This window comes from Erpetoichthys calabaricus, chromosome 7, assembly GCF_900747795.2.
Source record: "Erpetoichthys calabaricus chromosome 7, fErpCal1.3, whole genome shotgun sequence".
NCBI classification, from domain to species: Eukaryota; Metazoa; Chordata; class Cladistia; order Polypteriformes; family Polypteridae; genus Erpetoichthys; species Erpetoichthys calabaricus.
In genome coordinates, this window is record NC_041400.2 from 29,474,324 (window position 1) to 29,491,665 (window position 17,342).

General features: G+C 39.9%; 1 protein-coding gene across 2 annotated transcripts in view; it reads left to right on the plus strand.

Annotated features, from left to right (window-relative positions):
- The window catches only part of cdc42se2 (CDC42 small effector 2), a 101,474-nt gene extending 86,732 nt beyond the window's left edge, over positions 1-14,742 (plus strand). For both annotated transcript variants that reach the window (XM_028804878.2, XM_051930079.1), the window contains exons 4-5: positions 5,260-5,385; positions 13,303-14,742. In XM_028804878.2, coding sequence (XP_028660711.1) covers positions 5,260-5,364 — 105 coding nt within the window. In that variant the 3' untranslated portion in view covers positions 5,365-5,385; positions 13,303-14,742. The remainder of the gene's footprint in view (positions 1-5,259; positions 5,386-13,302) is intronic.
- The last annotated feature ends 2,600 nt before the right edge of the window (positions 14,743-17,342 follow it).

Genomic DNA, 17,342 nt, shown 5'->3' on the forward strand with positions numbered 1-17,342 from the left:
CAGCAAGAATACAGCGCAAGGCAGGAACAATTACTGAACTAGCTAGCACTGCGGCACCGTGTCCTCACATGTTTAATTATTAACAATACAGATTATTTAAATGAAGTTAAAGTTTTATCTGTATAATATAATCAACATGTTTTGCTGCATTTCGTTTTAGAAATGAATACCGTCATCACATGTAAATACGCGCTTTATAAAGTGGCGCAGGTTGTGCAATATTATAACTGTAGTGCAAGTTTACAGTGGGGTAATTGTACTTATAAGTCCAAACATTTCTACAGGGACCACTTGATGGACTGATTTAGTGCGTTTAGAGTTCTTGGGATTAAACTGTTTCTAAACCGCGAAGTCCGTACAGGGACTAAAGCGTTTGCTGTGGCTCAGGCAGCATCTGCTTCATGCTGTGTACCGATAATTCTCTTTCCAATCAGCTGCTGCTGTGATTTCCCACTCAGATACAGTGATATAAATACTCCGAGTGGTGCAGTGAGAATAATGTGGAAAAAGATGATCTGCTGTGGCAACCCTTAACGGGAGCGGCTGAAAGAAGATGCAGTGAGAGTTACAACGCTAAAGCAGTTATGGTATTTGGAATACTATGGCTATTCCCTGGACCATTATATTGCTACAGGTTAATTACAATCAGATGCATTACACTAATAAACAATATGCAGTTAATTTCAGTGTATTTATAAAGCCGCGCCAGGAATGTGGGTCTAAGAAAGAAAGGGTGATCACACAGGAACAGTAGCACTGCTTTGACGCTGGGTGCCGACAGTCTGCAAAACCGGGCGGATAAATTGCGTACGCAAAGGAATGAGTTACCGTGGAAATGTGCGTGGCTTTACGCCAAGTTTAGGTTTTATACATCGCGATTTGAGCGTGGAAAGGTTCGTACGCAACATTTCTGTGCGTACGCACCGTTTATACATGAGGCCCCAGGTCTCTAGTTTCTTTTTTTTTAATCGGCCATAATTAGTGATGGATGTTAGTTGCGTAGTCACCAGTTCATTGAAGTGACTCTTTAAACTTTGTTTTTTGTTTTGTCATTGAATGAACAGTGGAGATTGCAGCACAGGTTATGGAGGTGTGTTGCACAGGCACTTTACAACTTCTTTAATTCAGCCCTAAAACCACAAGCTTAAAGGAACTTGACTGAAACCATAATTGAATTTTAAAAATGTGTCCATGCATATATGTCGTCCTTTTTTTGCTTTATTAGCTTTTATTCACATGGGGCTTCATCTTCCCTTTGGGATGTTTTGTGGCTTTTTACCATTGCATCTCAGTTTGGATGATAACCTCCTTGTGTCTCACTCGTGCGTCCCTGGTAACTGTGCCCTTTTATTTAAAGCACAATCAATTTTAATACCTCGATTAAATAAAAATTCCACAAGTTTGCCCTTGAATCTCCACGCCATGTGGCAAACTTTAAGGTCACTTGGAGCTTTGCCCTGATTGACAGACAGGTACAAAAGACTTCCTTAAAGCTAATGATATTTCTTCTTGTTTTATGTGTCTAAAAGATTACCCTGCTTGTTTGTTCCTCACATGAATATCAGCGGTTTTTGTACAACTTCCTAGATTCTTCCTATTTCTAGCCTGCTGGCACTCTTTCTTGTTTGGTGGTAACTCTTCTTGAATTATAAAAGCAGAACATTCAATGAAGCTTGAAGAATGCTAGTGAATGATTGTTCCTACACTCCTCTCTGATCTTTCTTGCTAAGGTTTCAATGACAAAAATAGAAATATTGGCATAACAGGTTCAAATTTACTTTCATTTGTACTCATTGTATGGTGAGATTCTTACTTGCATAATGCAAACAGATGAAAAATACAGAGTCGTGCATTAAATATATCATCAGATAGTAGATATGAGAAGATCTGTTAGATTCTGTCAAGTAGCCTTATAATCCAAGGATGAATGCTGAGCCTGAATTTAGTGATACAAGTGCCAGTGCTCCTGTACCTTGTCTGAAAATGGAAGAAAGTTAAAAATGGGATAGTTGAGGTCTTTACTGATACTCTTAGCCCTTCAAGGCAGCACATGTTGTGAACAAGAGTGAGGCATGTGCCAGCAACATTCTCGGCCAACTTCACCACCCTCTGTAGTGCTTTGCAGTCCTGAGCTTCAGCAGGTGATGTAGTGCAGGCAGACTCAGTTCTGAAGCTGAAGAAGATGGCGTAGCAGTGATGAGTGACGGGATGCGTGCAAAATTGAATTTACAGCAAAACTTGACACAAGTGACACGAAGTGTATTTCACTTTCAGCCAAATGTGTGCCTTTGATACAGTAAAGGCGCTTAGTTCTTGACATTAAACATTTACATGCCTTGATTCTGCATGCATCTGCTGGTCATTTAATATTTAAATAATTGGGGGGCTTTGCCCCCTGCTCACTTCTCTCGCCAACCCCCTGCCTGCGCTACGTGCCAGCAACTTCATGTCTCTGCTGCTCGCATATGTGGATTTCACTTTCACCAAACAACAAAACTTTTAATTCTTGCGGATAGACCTCTTCATTGGGAAGAAACACTACTTTTCCCTGATGGCAACACAAATTAGACGATCTACAAGTCTCCGACTTAAAGTTTAACGCCAAACAATATCTACATAGTTCTGTCATATCGCCTATGTCCATATATTTCATCTGTTTTCGCTTTTACCTTTTCGTCAATATCGCATTGAATTGTGATTCCGTGTTTGGAATTTCATTGTGACGACGCAACATATAACTGCTCGCGAGTGAATATCGTTTCTTTCTCTCTACACGAACCGTGTATGACAGTAGCATTCACACAAAAGAGAAATGATTGAACCGTGTGCGTGGTTGTAAATGTCTTAGATGTGGTCAGGACTTTTCCAAATCTCTTTGCATAAAATCTTGTCTCGCTGAGCTTGAAATTTTCTCTCGCGGGATTTCACTTTCACCAAACAACAAATCTTTTAATTCTCGCAGATATGCTTCTTCATTGGGAAGAAACACTACTTTTCCTTGATAGCAACACAAATGAAATGATCTACAAGTCTCCGACTTAAAATATAAATCCGAACAATATATTCAATCTCTCTTCGCTGTTCCGTTATTTCACGGTAATAGTTTCTGTTGTTGTTTGCACTAATGCAATTTTTACTATCATTTTTTTTGAGACTTTCGAATTTTCATACTTACATTATCTCTAACCTGCTCTGCATGTGTATCACGCTGATGTTTTTGAATTCTTCACGACGTTCTACTTTGTCATCTACTCTTTATCTTTTATTTCCAGTCCCAGGCGTGGTTAAATCCTGTGGCACAATGTCTCGTCTCGTGGGAAGTGAAAGTGTCTCTCTGAGAAAGTCACGTCTTGTCTCTCTTCCCAAGATTTTTTTATTATAATAGAGAGAAAATCTATTGTTAATAAAAATGACCTGAGTCCCATGGCTCATTTCCTGCCATGTGTAGGTATTCTTTTGATCCACCAGACGTCTTCTGGTAGTACGATCCCCACTTTGCCAATTATGATGGACATCTAAAGATGCATCAGAGATATCAAAGAAACTCGAAGACCCATGGAGTGTGCATATCCTCAACCTCTTCTGAAGAAATCAAGAAACAAGCAAAGGGTGGTTGCTAGGTAACAGTGGGGTAGATTAAATGGCTTCCTGTGTAGTGAGAGTTTCTGTGGAGAAAACACAGTATTGTGCGTTTTGTGTATTGTGATGTATTCTCATGTGGAAAATATGTAACATTTCACACTTCTAAAAAATGCACTCCGCTCAATTCTATTCCATTTTATTATCCCAGGTGGGAATGGTGATGTGAGCAAGGGACACAAAATGAATTGATTTGATGGGTGTGCCACCAATTACATGCATTATACAGCTGCAGAAAAGAATACCTGAAAACACAGAAGTGTGAGCAAAGCTTTAGAGTGCAGTATTCCTTGTTCTTCATCCATATACATGCAAAACTCCCCAAAATTTGTTTAGAAGTTTTTGTGTCTTACACCTGCAAAATCACTTTCAAATTTTTGTGTTTGTTTCGCCAAAAAAAGAATGCTAATTAAAACTTGCCTATTTCACTCATCACTTGTAGTGAGCATAGGTGGACACATCCAGGCTTTTCCTAGATATCTGATGAAGAAAAGGGGTTTGTGAGCCTTCTTGATGGTAGCTGAGATGAGTTGGATCATTACTAATGATGCCAACATGAGATTTAAACCTGCTGACCTTCTCTGCAGCACCCTTTGGATGTAGATTGGAGGATGGCCTGCCCCCTGCTTCCTGGTTTATAACCAGCTGTGTGGTTTTTCTGGCATGACAATGTCAGTCAGTCAGTCATTGTCTAACCCACTTAGTCCTGAACAGGGTCACGGGGCTCTGGTGGAGCCTATCCCAACAATGCTAGAGTGCAAGGCAGGAACAAACCCTGGACAGGGTGCCATTTCAATGCAGGGTGAACACGCATATCCCAACCACACACTAGGGGCAATTTAGGATTGCCAGTTCACCTAACCTGCATTTCTTTGGATTGTGGGAAGAAAGCAGAGCACCAGGAGGAAACTGATACAGACATGGGGAGAACAAGCAAACTCTATGTATGGAGAACTCAGAATGTGAACCCTGGTTTCCTTAGTGCAGGGCAGCAGTGTTACCACTGTGCCACCGTGCCACCCTCTAAGAAGGCATATCTCAGCAAATGACATTGGAGAACGAAGACCACATCCAGAAGTGCTTTCCTGCCTGGTTTTATAATATCTCCAGTTGAGATTGAAAAATGAAGTGATTTGTGTTGTACTGTGTAATCAAGTATAAGTGTGTGTGTGTGTATATGGGAAGTTCTGCAGGAGCTGTACAAAGCATGAAGCCATGGAAGAAGAGTATCTTTGGATTAGTTTTTTCCAGGAGAATATGTTACTAAATCTGTTACTAATTGAGAGGACCCTGTGACCTCCAACAGGTAAATAATTACAGAAAATGTATCAATGAATGAATGAACTGATTTGGGAATCATTTGAGATAATAGTCATGGCTGTGACTTTTCCTTAAATGTAAACATGGCCTTTCTTTGTACACTTCCTTCAGATATGTTCTCAAGCCCTTTCTTAAAGGCACTCAGAATAAAAGGCCTGAAGACTACATCAATACAATGAACAAAAGAGGTGGCATTTACAAGCAGAGGCCTTGTCTTTTGTGCTGTGAATCTTCTGGGTTTATGGCCCCTCAAGCTGCTCTTTGTATCTGACCATCACTCTCCTTTACTTCTTTTTTTAGGTGAACTCTATTCAGAACCAAATGCAGTCCAAAGGTGGCTATGGAGGTGGTGCTATCCCAGTAAATGCAGTTCAGATGCAGCTTGTAGACACGAAAGCAGGATAACAGAGAGAATGAAGTTGTTTGGTAAGTTAAGGGTTTTAAGAGGAGCAATGTCAGCATGAGGATTAAATTTAACAAATCTTTATAACCCCACATTATCTGCAGTATAAAAAGCTTTTACATTAGGGGTCCTTGTTGCTAACAAACAGCAATAAAAGAATATGAAGTTAAAGCAGCTGCTATGTTTTTAACCTAAACCTGACAAAGCATTATATTAAAGAGTTCATCACTGAGTTATGCCATTTCAGCCCCTGAAGCCAAATGTTGTTGCCCTCTGAGTACCCTGTGCCCCGTGTCTAGCAATTGACAGCATTTGCAGCATAGAAAAAAAAATGTAATAATTAGAAATGTTAACGAGATCCAGGCTTGGTAGGAATGACATAGTGTAGACGTTTGGTGTGCATGTCTCACAGTATTCCATCCAAGGCCCGGTTATTATTCGTATCACCATCCTGGACAAAACCGCACGCCGTTTCTCTGGAAAATGAAAGTGCTGGCCAGGAGCCAGACAGACAGTTTAGAGTACAGATCACGCGTTTAGTGGCATGTGGAGGATCAGAGTGTCATTGAGCTGCTTTTAACTTGGCATCCATATGACTGACCGTTTTTAAGTCTACCATAACACTTGCATAAGCAGATGTGAGTCATCTGATTAGATTGCATGTTTTGAGAACACTATTTGAATAATTTAAAAGGGCATTGACACACTTCAGGTAGGAGTTTGTTAAACAGCTGCTCATTGGTTTCTAGAGAGTGTCTGTTGCCTAACCAAAGTTTTTCAGGAAGTTGTACTGCAGTCGTGGTGTTCCCCAAGTTTCCTAGCCATCTGCACAGTGTATATTCGTGAGGCTAGCCTGACTGCTGCTTTTCTTTAATGGGGGGTACCCCCATACCCCCCATTAAGCTGACATTTACTTTCATTAAATATGACCAACCCCTTAAGTATGCTGCTTTTATAATGGCTGTGGTGCCAAATGCATTACAGAGAAATCCTCAAACAAGGCTTTGTTAGTGCCCCCCCACCCCAGAGCAGTGGCTCTTGATCTTTTTTGTTAATAAGCTAAGTCACACACATAGTAATCAATGTTATTATCTTGAAAACGAGACTTAAACATTAGGCTTACACATAAAGCATAAATGTATATGTTTACCTGCCAATGATATCAATATGTGTTTAATGATTTTTGAGTTCACTTCTTTATAAACAAAACGCCAATGAAGGAGAGTACTGAATAATAAGAAACCTTTTAAAAAGAACAAAGCCAAACCCCCAACCCTCTTTGTTTACTAATAATTAATAATCCTCTACTGTTTACCTGAACAGCTTTCTAAAGACAATCTTTTATATGAATTGTATTTTTAGTTGTTATTGTTAGTTTTCGAATTCTGTCTAGAGAAGGTGAATTCTTAATAGTCAGGAGATCGGTGAGTGACGACACAAAACAATTCTGATTGACTTTTACTGTCCGTGAGAGAAGTGTTGGATCGATACAAAAATTTTGACTTTGCTGTGTTTGCTCTCACAGTGCACTTTATATCAAACTGCTCATTCTGATTGGCATATTGCACCTTCACACGAGTCAGACTTGAAAACATAACCTTGAATTTTCTGGGCCAGTATTGTAACCAAAAATCATGAACACGCTTGTAAAATGTGCATATTTTAAAGTAAGTGTAATACAGAAATCTCCTATTAGTTAACTCATTATTGTGAATGTACAGGAGCAAGTACAAGCAAAGACTCCGTGTCTTACATGTGTTTGCTTTTGCAAGTCGCTGGAATAAAGGTGTCTGTTAATAGTAATAATAACAGTAGTATGACTAGATACTGTAGCTGCTAACCTCCTCACAGCAGCAAACAGCAGCCATGCTTTCTTCCTTCTCCATGTTTGGTCACACTCGAATATGTAACTTTATAAAGATTATTATGAACATTGAATCTAACCAGTCCATACTTGTTTGATACAACCCATCTACTTTTGTCAAGAATTTTAAAACAAGTCAACCAGGAAAAAAAAGTGTTACTTTCTTAAACTGACATAATAATAATAATAATAATAATAATAATAATAATAATTCATTACATTTATATAGCGCTTTTCTCAGTACTCAAAGTGCTATCCACACAGGGAGGAACCGGGAAGCGAACCCACAATCTTCCACAGTCTCCTTACTGCAAAGCAGCAGCACTACCACTGCGCCACCTCTAGAATATTTCTGATTCAGTGTCCTGCACAAACTGAGCACTATGGCAACATTACAGAGCATTTCTTAATTTAAAAAAGTGCAATTGCAAACTCAGATGTAGCCATCAAATGTTGCCTTTGAAGTACAGCTGGCAGCCAAAAAAAGTGGAAAAACTTCAATAAACAGAGCTCAGTAAACACCACGATATCTGGCTTTTAATCAAACAGTAAGCTGCATTAACCCAGTGTTTTGTAAAATGTCCTGTTACATAACAATACTGGATTACCTGCTATTGACAGCGAGGCTTAAGAGCAGACTCCAGTAGCCCACTTGTCCGCATGACTTTTTTGTAAGCGAGAGCCCCTGGTTGCTTTCTTCCTTTTTACAAGATGTTAGCAGTGTAAACAGCCACCATTTCTTAATATATTGTGGCACTACAAATAATTATATCATACTTTTTTTTTTACATTTGTACCACAAAGCACAAGCAGGGAAAGTAGCTTACACAGGGTCAGGTAGTGAATTTGAGGTTAAGGATAAAAGCAATCATCTTGAGATTTAGAGCCCAGTGCTTTAACCATCAGGTTTGACTTCTTTAGCATTACTTTGTTTTCATCATCTTGTTTCATCATTTCATCAAAGCTGGAAGGAAATTACAATGCAATGCAGCAGACTGTAATATGTTAGGGGTGTGCTCACATGTTAGGGCAGGTCTCCGGATCACTTAGACATTCTGTAGTATAGTGAAGGAGCATTGAGATCTGCTCACTGAACAAGTTATTGGGAACCTTATACTAATACCGGGTAAGGCCACTTTTTGCTGTCACGTCAGCCTCGGTTCCCTCATTGCATGAATTCCACAAGATGTTGGAAACATTCCTTTGAGATTCTGGTCCATGTTGACCGTTCATTTTTTGCATCTCCTGTTAGAATGTTTTCCATTCTGGTGACTGAGAAGGCTACTGAAGAATACTGAAGAGACTGTCATGTTCATGAAGTGAGTTTGAGACAAATTTTGCTTTGTGACATGGTGCATCATCATCCTGAAAGTAGTCATTAGAAGATGGGTAAATTGTGGCCATGAAGGGATGCACATGATCAGCAGCAATACTCAAATAGGCCATGGCATTCAGGCGAATGTTGATTGTTGTTAACGGGCTGAAAGTGTGCCAGCATAAAAGTCCTCACACCATTACACCTCCACCACTACCAGCATGGACTGTCTACACAAGGCAGGTTGGATGCATGGATTAATGCTGTTGGTGCCAAATTCTGTCTCTACCTTCTGTACGTCTTAGCTGAGATCGAAATTTATTAAACCATGTTACATTTTTTTAGTCTTCAACTGTCCAGTTTTAGGGAGCCTGTGCCCACTGCAGCCTCAGCTTTCTGTGCTAGACTGACAGGAGTGAGACCCGATGTGGTCTTTTGCTGCTGAAGTCCATCTGCCTCAAGGTTTGACATGTTGTGCATTTTGAGATGTTTTTCTGCTCACCACTGTTGATCAGACTGGTTATCTGACTTAGTGTAGCCTTTTTGTCAGATCGAATTGGTCTGGCCATTCTCCTCTGACATCTCTTATCAAAATGCCATTCTGTCCGTATATCACTAAATGTTTTTTGTTTTTCTCACCATTCTGGGTAAACCCTTGAGACTGTTGTGTGTGAAAATCTCAGGAGAGATTCAACAAATGCTGAAATCTTCAGACTTGCTTGTCTGGCACCAATACTCATGCCACAGTTGAGATCACATTTTTCCCTATCCGGTTGTTTGATGTGAACGTTAGCTGAAGCTCCTTACCTGAATCTGCATGATTTTATGCACAGTGTTTCTGGCACATTTAAGGCTGCTTAGATAATTACATGGCTAAGTAGGTGTTCCAATAATTTACTCAACAAGTTTACATTGTGGGGAAAGCATATAAGAGCAGGCTTTAGAGCTAATAAAGAATGAGACAATGAATTGTATCTTAGAACCGCCAGACAGTATACTTAGAAATTTCAATAAACCGTGACCAATGTGCCTGCCATTAAAGTTAGTAAGCTGCTTTCTTTCTATCATCAGTCACAGATATACTTCCAGAAGTTGCAAATATTTACACCCACATGGCTCACATTTTTATCATAAAATTAGTCACTTTATTATTATTATTGGCAATCCCTCATTGTCAAGAATAGTTGCCTCCCAAAGAAGGAGATTGTCTGTTTGTTGTTCCAAAAAGATGCACCCTTATAACCTGGATTCACATACTCTGTCACAATTTGTGTTTTTGACAAGTGTGGATGACCCTTGGTTGTTAATTTGAGCCAGGACACATGTTCCCCTCTGTTTCTACTTCTCTACTCCCTTCTATGAACCATTCCACAGACTTCTACCTTATCTGTTTTGGTCCAGAGCAGTAGCTTCCTGGCTTCTTCATAACTGGATTTTATGACATCACTTAAGAAAGGTTTTACCTAAATTATACTGTATTTTCAATGTTTAAATACTTAGCTTGCGTTTCTTTTTTCACTTTTTGGGCTGACCCTCCTTGACTTGGTTTCTCGGACGATTAGCAGGAGATGAGGAACACATTATACAATAAGGCATAGAATGCCAGAGTGTTTCTGTTAAATGCAATTAAGTCTTAAATTCTTCTGTGGCCCAACACACAGTTACTCCTGCAGGACCCACCAATCACCATCTAGACCTCCCTGTGTGTGGGAGCCTTGAGCAGTTTGTCAAAGAATGACAACTTCTATCAGCCGACAAATGAATATGAGAGATCCTGACAAACCATTAATGTATTCCGCTCACATCCCCACCGTCCTCCTCCACTGTCCTGAAGTGAATAGTTGAAAATTTGAGTTAGTCACACAAACCAACCCGAATCACCAGCTGAAATTTCATGCAGTACATATAATGGCAAAACAACATTCTCTAAATGTATTAGACTTCACCAATGTAGGAAAATGTATTCACAAGTCAAGTGTCAAAATGGTAATATTGCTATAAAAGGCATTTTTCTTTGTCCAAGAGAGGCACACTTTCAGGTGGTGGTGTCTTCAGGAAAACTAGAGGCTGCTAACATTTGCATTACAGGAAAGCCAATTACAGTTCTGTAGGCCACATCTTTAAGAGGGCATTAAACTATTATTATGCAGTGTGGGCTTCTTCTATTTGCCATTCAGCTAAGAGGACAGACTTAGTCAGAATCTGCTGGGTTTTGCTGTCGCTTTCTACAGGTAGCGAATGCAATTTTGTTTAATATAATGTGTTTAAAAAAAAACAAAATAAGAAAAAAAGAAAAGAAATTAAGAGGATTTTTAAACAGGGAACACCTGCCTTTTGACAGTAGGTGTCTGTTGTCACTTTTCTTCTCCTTAAAGATTTTTCAGCTCACTGTGATTTCATGTAAAAACTATTGTTTGCAATGGACTTATTTGTCCCCAGAGGGAATTTTGGATTTTTACAGAAGCTATTTTAAATAAATAAATACATAGATAAGTAAGTAAGTAAATAAATATACACACACACTTTGGTTTGAACAAAGACAAAAATTAAAAAGAAAGAAAACTTGTTACCTGGCAGTCCCAGTCCCAGTGAGGCAATATGCAGGCGTATTGCTGTTGCCATAAAGGAGCCCCCTTAGTGTTTCTTGACACACTTCTGCTGAATAATTTGTTGGCTGAAAGTCCTCAGTGTTGGTGTGTCAGAGAGAGGATGAGCAGCATTGATCATAATGGCACTCAGTTTTGTTTTAACTCTTTCCTTTGCTACGATCTCCGTGGGTTTCAGAGTGTGTCCTTTGCAATATGTGAATTTTAAAAATGCTTATGTTCATTTTCTTCTGCTTACAGTATACAAAATACAAATTTTCTTCACAAACAATTGCAAGATAATAATTGAGTTTTTCTCCCACTTCTCCAAAGATGTGCGTTAGGTACTATATATTTATGACTCTCCTGTGTGAGTGGGATTGTGTGTATTTGTAAGTGTAGACCCAGAAATGAACTGGCACCCCAACCCAGGACATTTCATGTGCATAGTGCTGCTGGGATAGGCTATGGCCCCCCACAACTCCTCCAAATTAGAATAATTGTGTTGAAGAATATTTAGATATTTTAAATTAAAAGCAGTGTTGACCCAAGATCTGATATATGTGGATGACATGACATTAATTGCAAGTAGCTGTGCTACTCATCTAAGTCAGGTTGAAATCTAAGTAATCAACGTAGACCTCAGTGCAGTGCACCATCTATTGAAATTTATTTTGTAATACATCCAATTTAATAAAACAAGTGTCTGTCTGTGTGTTGCTATGTCTTTGTCATTCCAACACATGGCGCATCACAGACATTAACACTGCCCAGACCAAATGGCATATAATAGGGACATTGCATTACATGGTGCTTTGCAAACATTAACACTGAGGTTTTTATTAAGTACTTGGATTTCAAGCCATCTTATTATCTACACAACCAGTGTAGTAATAAAATGCATTGCCTTTGTCATTCCAACAGAAGGTGCATCACAAACATTTATAGTAATTAAATGCATTAAATCAAACGTTTGTGATGCACCCTCTGTTGGAATGACAGATGTAGTGCATATGTCTGTTAAGCTATTTGGTATGTGATTTGCTGCGGTGGGTTGGCACCCTGCCCGGGATTGGTTCCCTGCCTTGTGCCCTGTGTTGGCTGGGATTGGCTCCAGCAGACCCCCGTGACCCTGTGTTCGGATTCAGCGGGTTGGAAAATGGATGGATGGATGGATGGTATGTGATTTGTAAAAGCAGTGTGAATTTTTGTGATGGGCCATCTGTTGGAATGACAGAGAAAGAACAACCAGATGGATACAGAGATGCACAGACACTTGTCCTTTTATTTAGGTAGATAAGTGAGCAACAGTTATAAAGGGGCTATAAAAATAGAAGTGTGTAGTAATGAAAATAACAAGGGAAGAACAAGAAGAGAAACTGCAAATGTGGATACAGAAAGATGGAAAACAAGTACAAAACATGTCAGTGTAGCAGTTCCTGGGAGTAGTAATATTGAAGATGGAAAGATAGATGAAATTAGAAAGAGAACAAACAAGGCACATAAAGTATACTATCAAATTAACAGCAGCCTAATAGGGATGCAAGAATTACGTATAACAGAGAAGCCTATATACAGTACATCCATATTTGTACCTACAACGTTTTATGCTGTGGAATCTTGGGAAATATTGGATGAACATAGATAGGAATTAACAGCAGTTAAAACAAAGGTATCAAAGGAGTGGTAGTTAAAATAAAGTTAGAGGATAAGAAAAGAATCTGTGAAGAACTGAAAACACAACTACACATGGAAATCATAAAAATAAAACAGCTACAGTGGTATGGACATACATATACTAATGATGAATGAAGCAAGGCGTCCCAAAAAAGTGCTTGAAATGAAATGTGGAGGAAAAAGACCTGGAAGGGTATGGGAAGAAAACATCAGAGATGAAGCCAGAAAGAGGGGAATGGCCATGGAAGGTCCAGAATAAAGTATTATCAGTACCTCAAGGTATCATGGGAAATAAGTAACTAAGAGCGAATTACATTGTGTTAATAACTGGCACTTTCATACATGTATGCTATTTTTACAGTATGACATTTCCATTTCCAAAAGTATTCCTTTAGATTTATGTCACCTGTGACCGAATATGAAAGTGAATGTGGCAGCAGGCCTAGCTCTCCGAACCCCTTGCCTTTAAAGTAACGCCTGTTGTTTTTTTGCTCTGCAGGTTCCATTTGTCTTGCTGTTCCTTCCTCCTTGTTTTCCTTTTTGCCTTGGGTGACCTGCTTTCTGCATTCTTCATGGGATGAAAAATGTGCTCCTCGTTCATCCTGAATGACTGTTTGGCACTGATAGCGGCTTCAGAGACATGCGTTTGTGCCCTGGAGACGCCATCTTGGATGTGCCAAGGTGCACCTTGCCCTTCAGCATGAGCTGCAAGCCACAGCAGAAGGCAGCGGACATTGGGTTTTAATTCTGTTGGCTTGTTCCTGGCTCATAGCTCAGTTGGATGTTGAGCATGACTTTAGTGCAGGTCTTAATGTGCTCCTTTCTTGTTGTTTACTGTTGGTGGTTCAGTATTTTTTTTTATTTCAAAGATTTATTTGTAAAATTCTTTCCAAAGGTCTGGCACCTGTTTGACTCTCTTATTTTTCATGCTCCCGGAGTACTGAAGTAGCTTTCTGTGCTGCTGAGGGAAAGCTAGTGCACATGGTGCTGACACATAGGAAGCGGGGCTTTCACTTCCCACTCTTGCAGTAAAAGGTAACACCAACTGCACACCGGGACTCCTTTTGCTACCTGCTTCATCAGCTTTTTCAAAGATCGCTATTTCCTAGTAAATGCTTGCCTTTGTATACAAGACAGTAAACATACGCCAGCACAGGCACCTTGGAAATTCGCTCTCTGCTTATCTCTGTGAAGAGCTAGCGGCACTGAGAGCCGAGCGGTTTCTAAAGGTGTCCTGGCAATCAGTTACATTTTGTGCAGACCAAGAGGTGAGAGGTGCTGTGGTCACTGCCTGCGAAAACAAGACGCCCAATCTGAATGAACAGGCAAGCATCTCTGGTGCAGATTTGATGGGATGCTCCTTTTGTGGCCCCTCATAGCAGCCCCTCTGCCTTTTTAGTGTGACCTCAGCATGCCATAAGGCTTTAAGATTTACCTTGTTTTGTGCAGTCAGGTTGTGTGTTCTCTGTGTTCCTGTGCCAGCTGTAATTTTTTTTTCTGTTGGGGTTTTGCTGGATTTAGGGTTCAAACCCTAATGCTCACAAAGTGAGACCAAGGAAACTTACCATAGGATCTTGGTTCTGGATTCTGTCATTAACAGTCCTGTTTGCAATATCAGTTAACCCAGAATAATCCCTGAGATGCCAAAAACAAGTCTGGTTAGAAGATTTACACCATGTCCCAGTAAAAACATTGTGCAGATTAGCTGATTTGGCTCCTGCACAGTTGGCCAGCCACTGACCAGACGATGGGAAATCTTCAGCTGGAACTGCCGGCCCTGAAAGTTTAGCTGCTCAACTCAACAACAATGCAAAAGAGCAACACCTTGCCGTCATCCATCACTCATCGTTTTGCACACTTCCTCAAATTACACTGATTTGTTGTTGGCTTGTACTGTTCACGTTGTCCTTAACTGAAATAAAGAAATGTTTTCATGTCATTTTCTGACTTCTTACATTATTGAGTAACGGGACCATCATTCACTTTTGGCTTTTATCTGTCTTTTTAAATAGACACTAGTAGTCAAAAGTTTGATACAAATAACAGTGAAGACTTCAGAACTGCAGTATTCGCCGCTCAGGAAGTTATCACATTTTGTATTTTTATACAACATTGGATCACTGTGGATTTAATTTGCCTTTATTGGCATTGACATACAGGAAAAAGACACTATAATGTGAAAGTAAAAAGAGATCTCTGTGCAGCAGTCTAAATGAATTACAAATTTATAACACAAAAGAATTGATCTCACAAGTCTTCTTCCCCCTTCAAGTCCGTATTTAGTAGACGCACCTTTGTCAGCCATGACAGCCTTGAGTCTGGATGCTCAGGTCTCTATCAGCTTGGCACATCTGCACACTGCCATTTCTCTCCAGTCTTCTCTGACAAACTTCTCCAGCCCTGTCAGGCGTCATGGAGATCATGAGTGAATAGCCTTTGTCAAGTCCAGCCACAAATTCTCAGTTGGATTGAAATTTAGACTCTGACTCGGCCATTCCAGGAAGTTAACGTTTTTAAGGCATTTCTTACTGTAACTGGCTTTATGTTTGGGGTTGTTGCCTTGCTTAAAAACTAATCGTATCTCAAGGTGGAGGTTTCTTACCGATCTCAAGGGCTTTTCCTGTATTTTGTTGCCTATATTTTACCATCACAACCCTTCCAGGTTCTGCTGCAGAGAAGCATCTGACACTGCCACTACCATGCTTTACAATGGGGACGGTGTTTTTGATAACGTGCATTGTTCAAATATGGCATTTAGTCTGATAACTTCAGGGAGTCTCCCAAGTACCTTCTGGAAAACTCCCAATTTTTTTTTATTTTTCTTTTAACACTGACTTTGCTTTTGCCCCTCACCCAAAAAGATGTGACTGGGCAACAGTTGTGGTCTACACAGTCTCTCCAAACTCACCCACGGTAGCTTGCTATTCCTTCAGAGCTCTCGGAGGTCTGTTAGTGGCCCGTCTCACTGGTCGTCGTCTTGCACACATCACACATTTTTTGTAAAAGGTCTTCTCTAGCAGATTCACAGCTGTGTTAACAAAGACTGATCTAACTGGATTCCAAGGGTTGTTCAGTGATTTGGATGTTTTCTTGTCTCCATCCCTGATTTCTCATCTCACACTGGTGAGGGTCGTGGTGACAGCAGATCAGCCCATGACTCCCCTGTCCTGCAGCTCTCGATCCAGTTGATCCCTCCAGTGCGTCCTGGGTCTGCTGCAGGGTCTCCGTCCAGTTGGACATGCGCAGAGCAGCTCTGGGTGCAGCCACCTGGGAGGTATCCTTACGACATGCCCAAACCACCTCGACTGCTTTTATATCGATTTGGATGAGCAGCGACTGTACTATGAGGTCCCCTGACTTGTGTCATGGAGTTGCTTGCACTGTTCTTTTGTCTTCATTGTGTAGGTTAGGCCACCATACTGACTTCCCACAATCTCCATTGAACTAATTCCATGACTTCAAAAAACCAATTGGCAACACCAATGGGGAGAATCAATTATTTGGTGTATTATATTTTTAATTATTTTAGATCACTTTGCAGAAGTCTGTTCTCACTTTGACATTAAGTCTTATTCGGTTGAGCAGTGTTAAAAAAGCCAAAATTAATTGAGGTTGTGGGTTCAAATCCCACTGCTGATACTGTGACCATGAACAAGACACTTCACCTGCATGTGCCCCAATTGGAAAAAACAAAATAAATGTAACCAATTACAACTCAAATATCAACCAAAGGTGTAAAATTAAAAATCCACTGTGACTCAGTGTTGTATAACGGGGATCTTCACTCACAGTCCTGGAGGCCGCAGTAGCTGCTGGTTTTTGTTTCATAATTAGAAGATGGCCCTTACTGATAATGAAACTTGATAGTTATCACATTGTGGAGTTTCCTTTTCAGAGCACTTTATCCATATGAACCGGAAAAGATTTGCATTTCACGTTCCTCCTCTTTTCTCTCTCATTTATTTATAAGCAATTTTTTAACACAGATATGTCATAATGCCATTCACCATTGCAAATGGAACCAAGTTATCTGGAGAGTTGGCAGTCTCTTTGCTGTTTGAATGTTAACTGATGGTTGCTATTGTTAAGAAATGAGCAACAATTAAAACCTAAAATTGGCAATTAAGGGTAGTGAATGGTAAAAAGTAAGCTAACTAAAATTAAGTCCCATAAACACATTGCTGTAGCAGCAAATACATGGGCTCTAATTAAATTGTTTGACGTGAAAACCTGCAGTCACTGCCACCCTTCAGGACACCCTAAGTGAAGATCCTTGTTGTATAACAATAAAATGTGAACACTTTTAAGGGGTAAAGACTTTCTAGGCACTGTAGTGAAGTAAGAATGGATCATTTTTTGGATTTTCAAAGATGATGTATTATTGCTGGAAGATATGGTAGCTAAATGATTCACACTACTGCCTCACAATACCAGGGGCCTTATTTATAAAACTTTGTATGGATCCAATTGTGAAAATGCACACTCTTAATAAAAAAGTAAGTTTTATAAAATCTAGTCAGTACAGCTTTATAAATCACA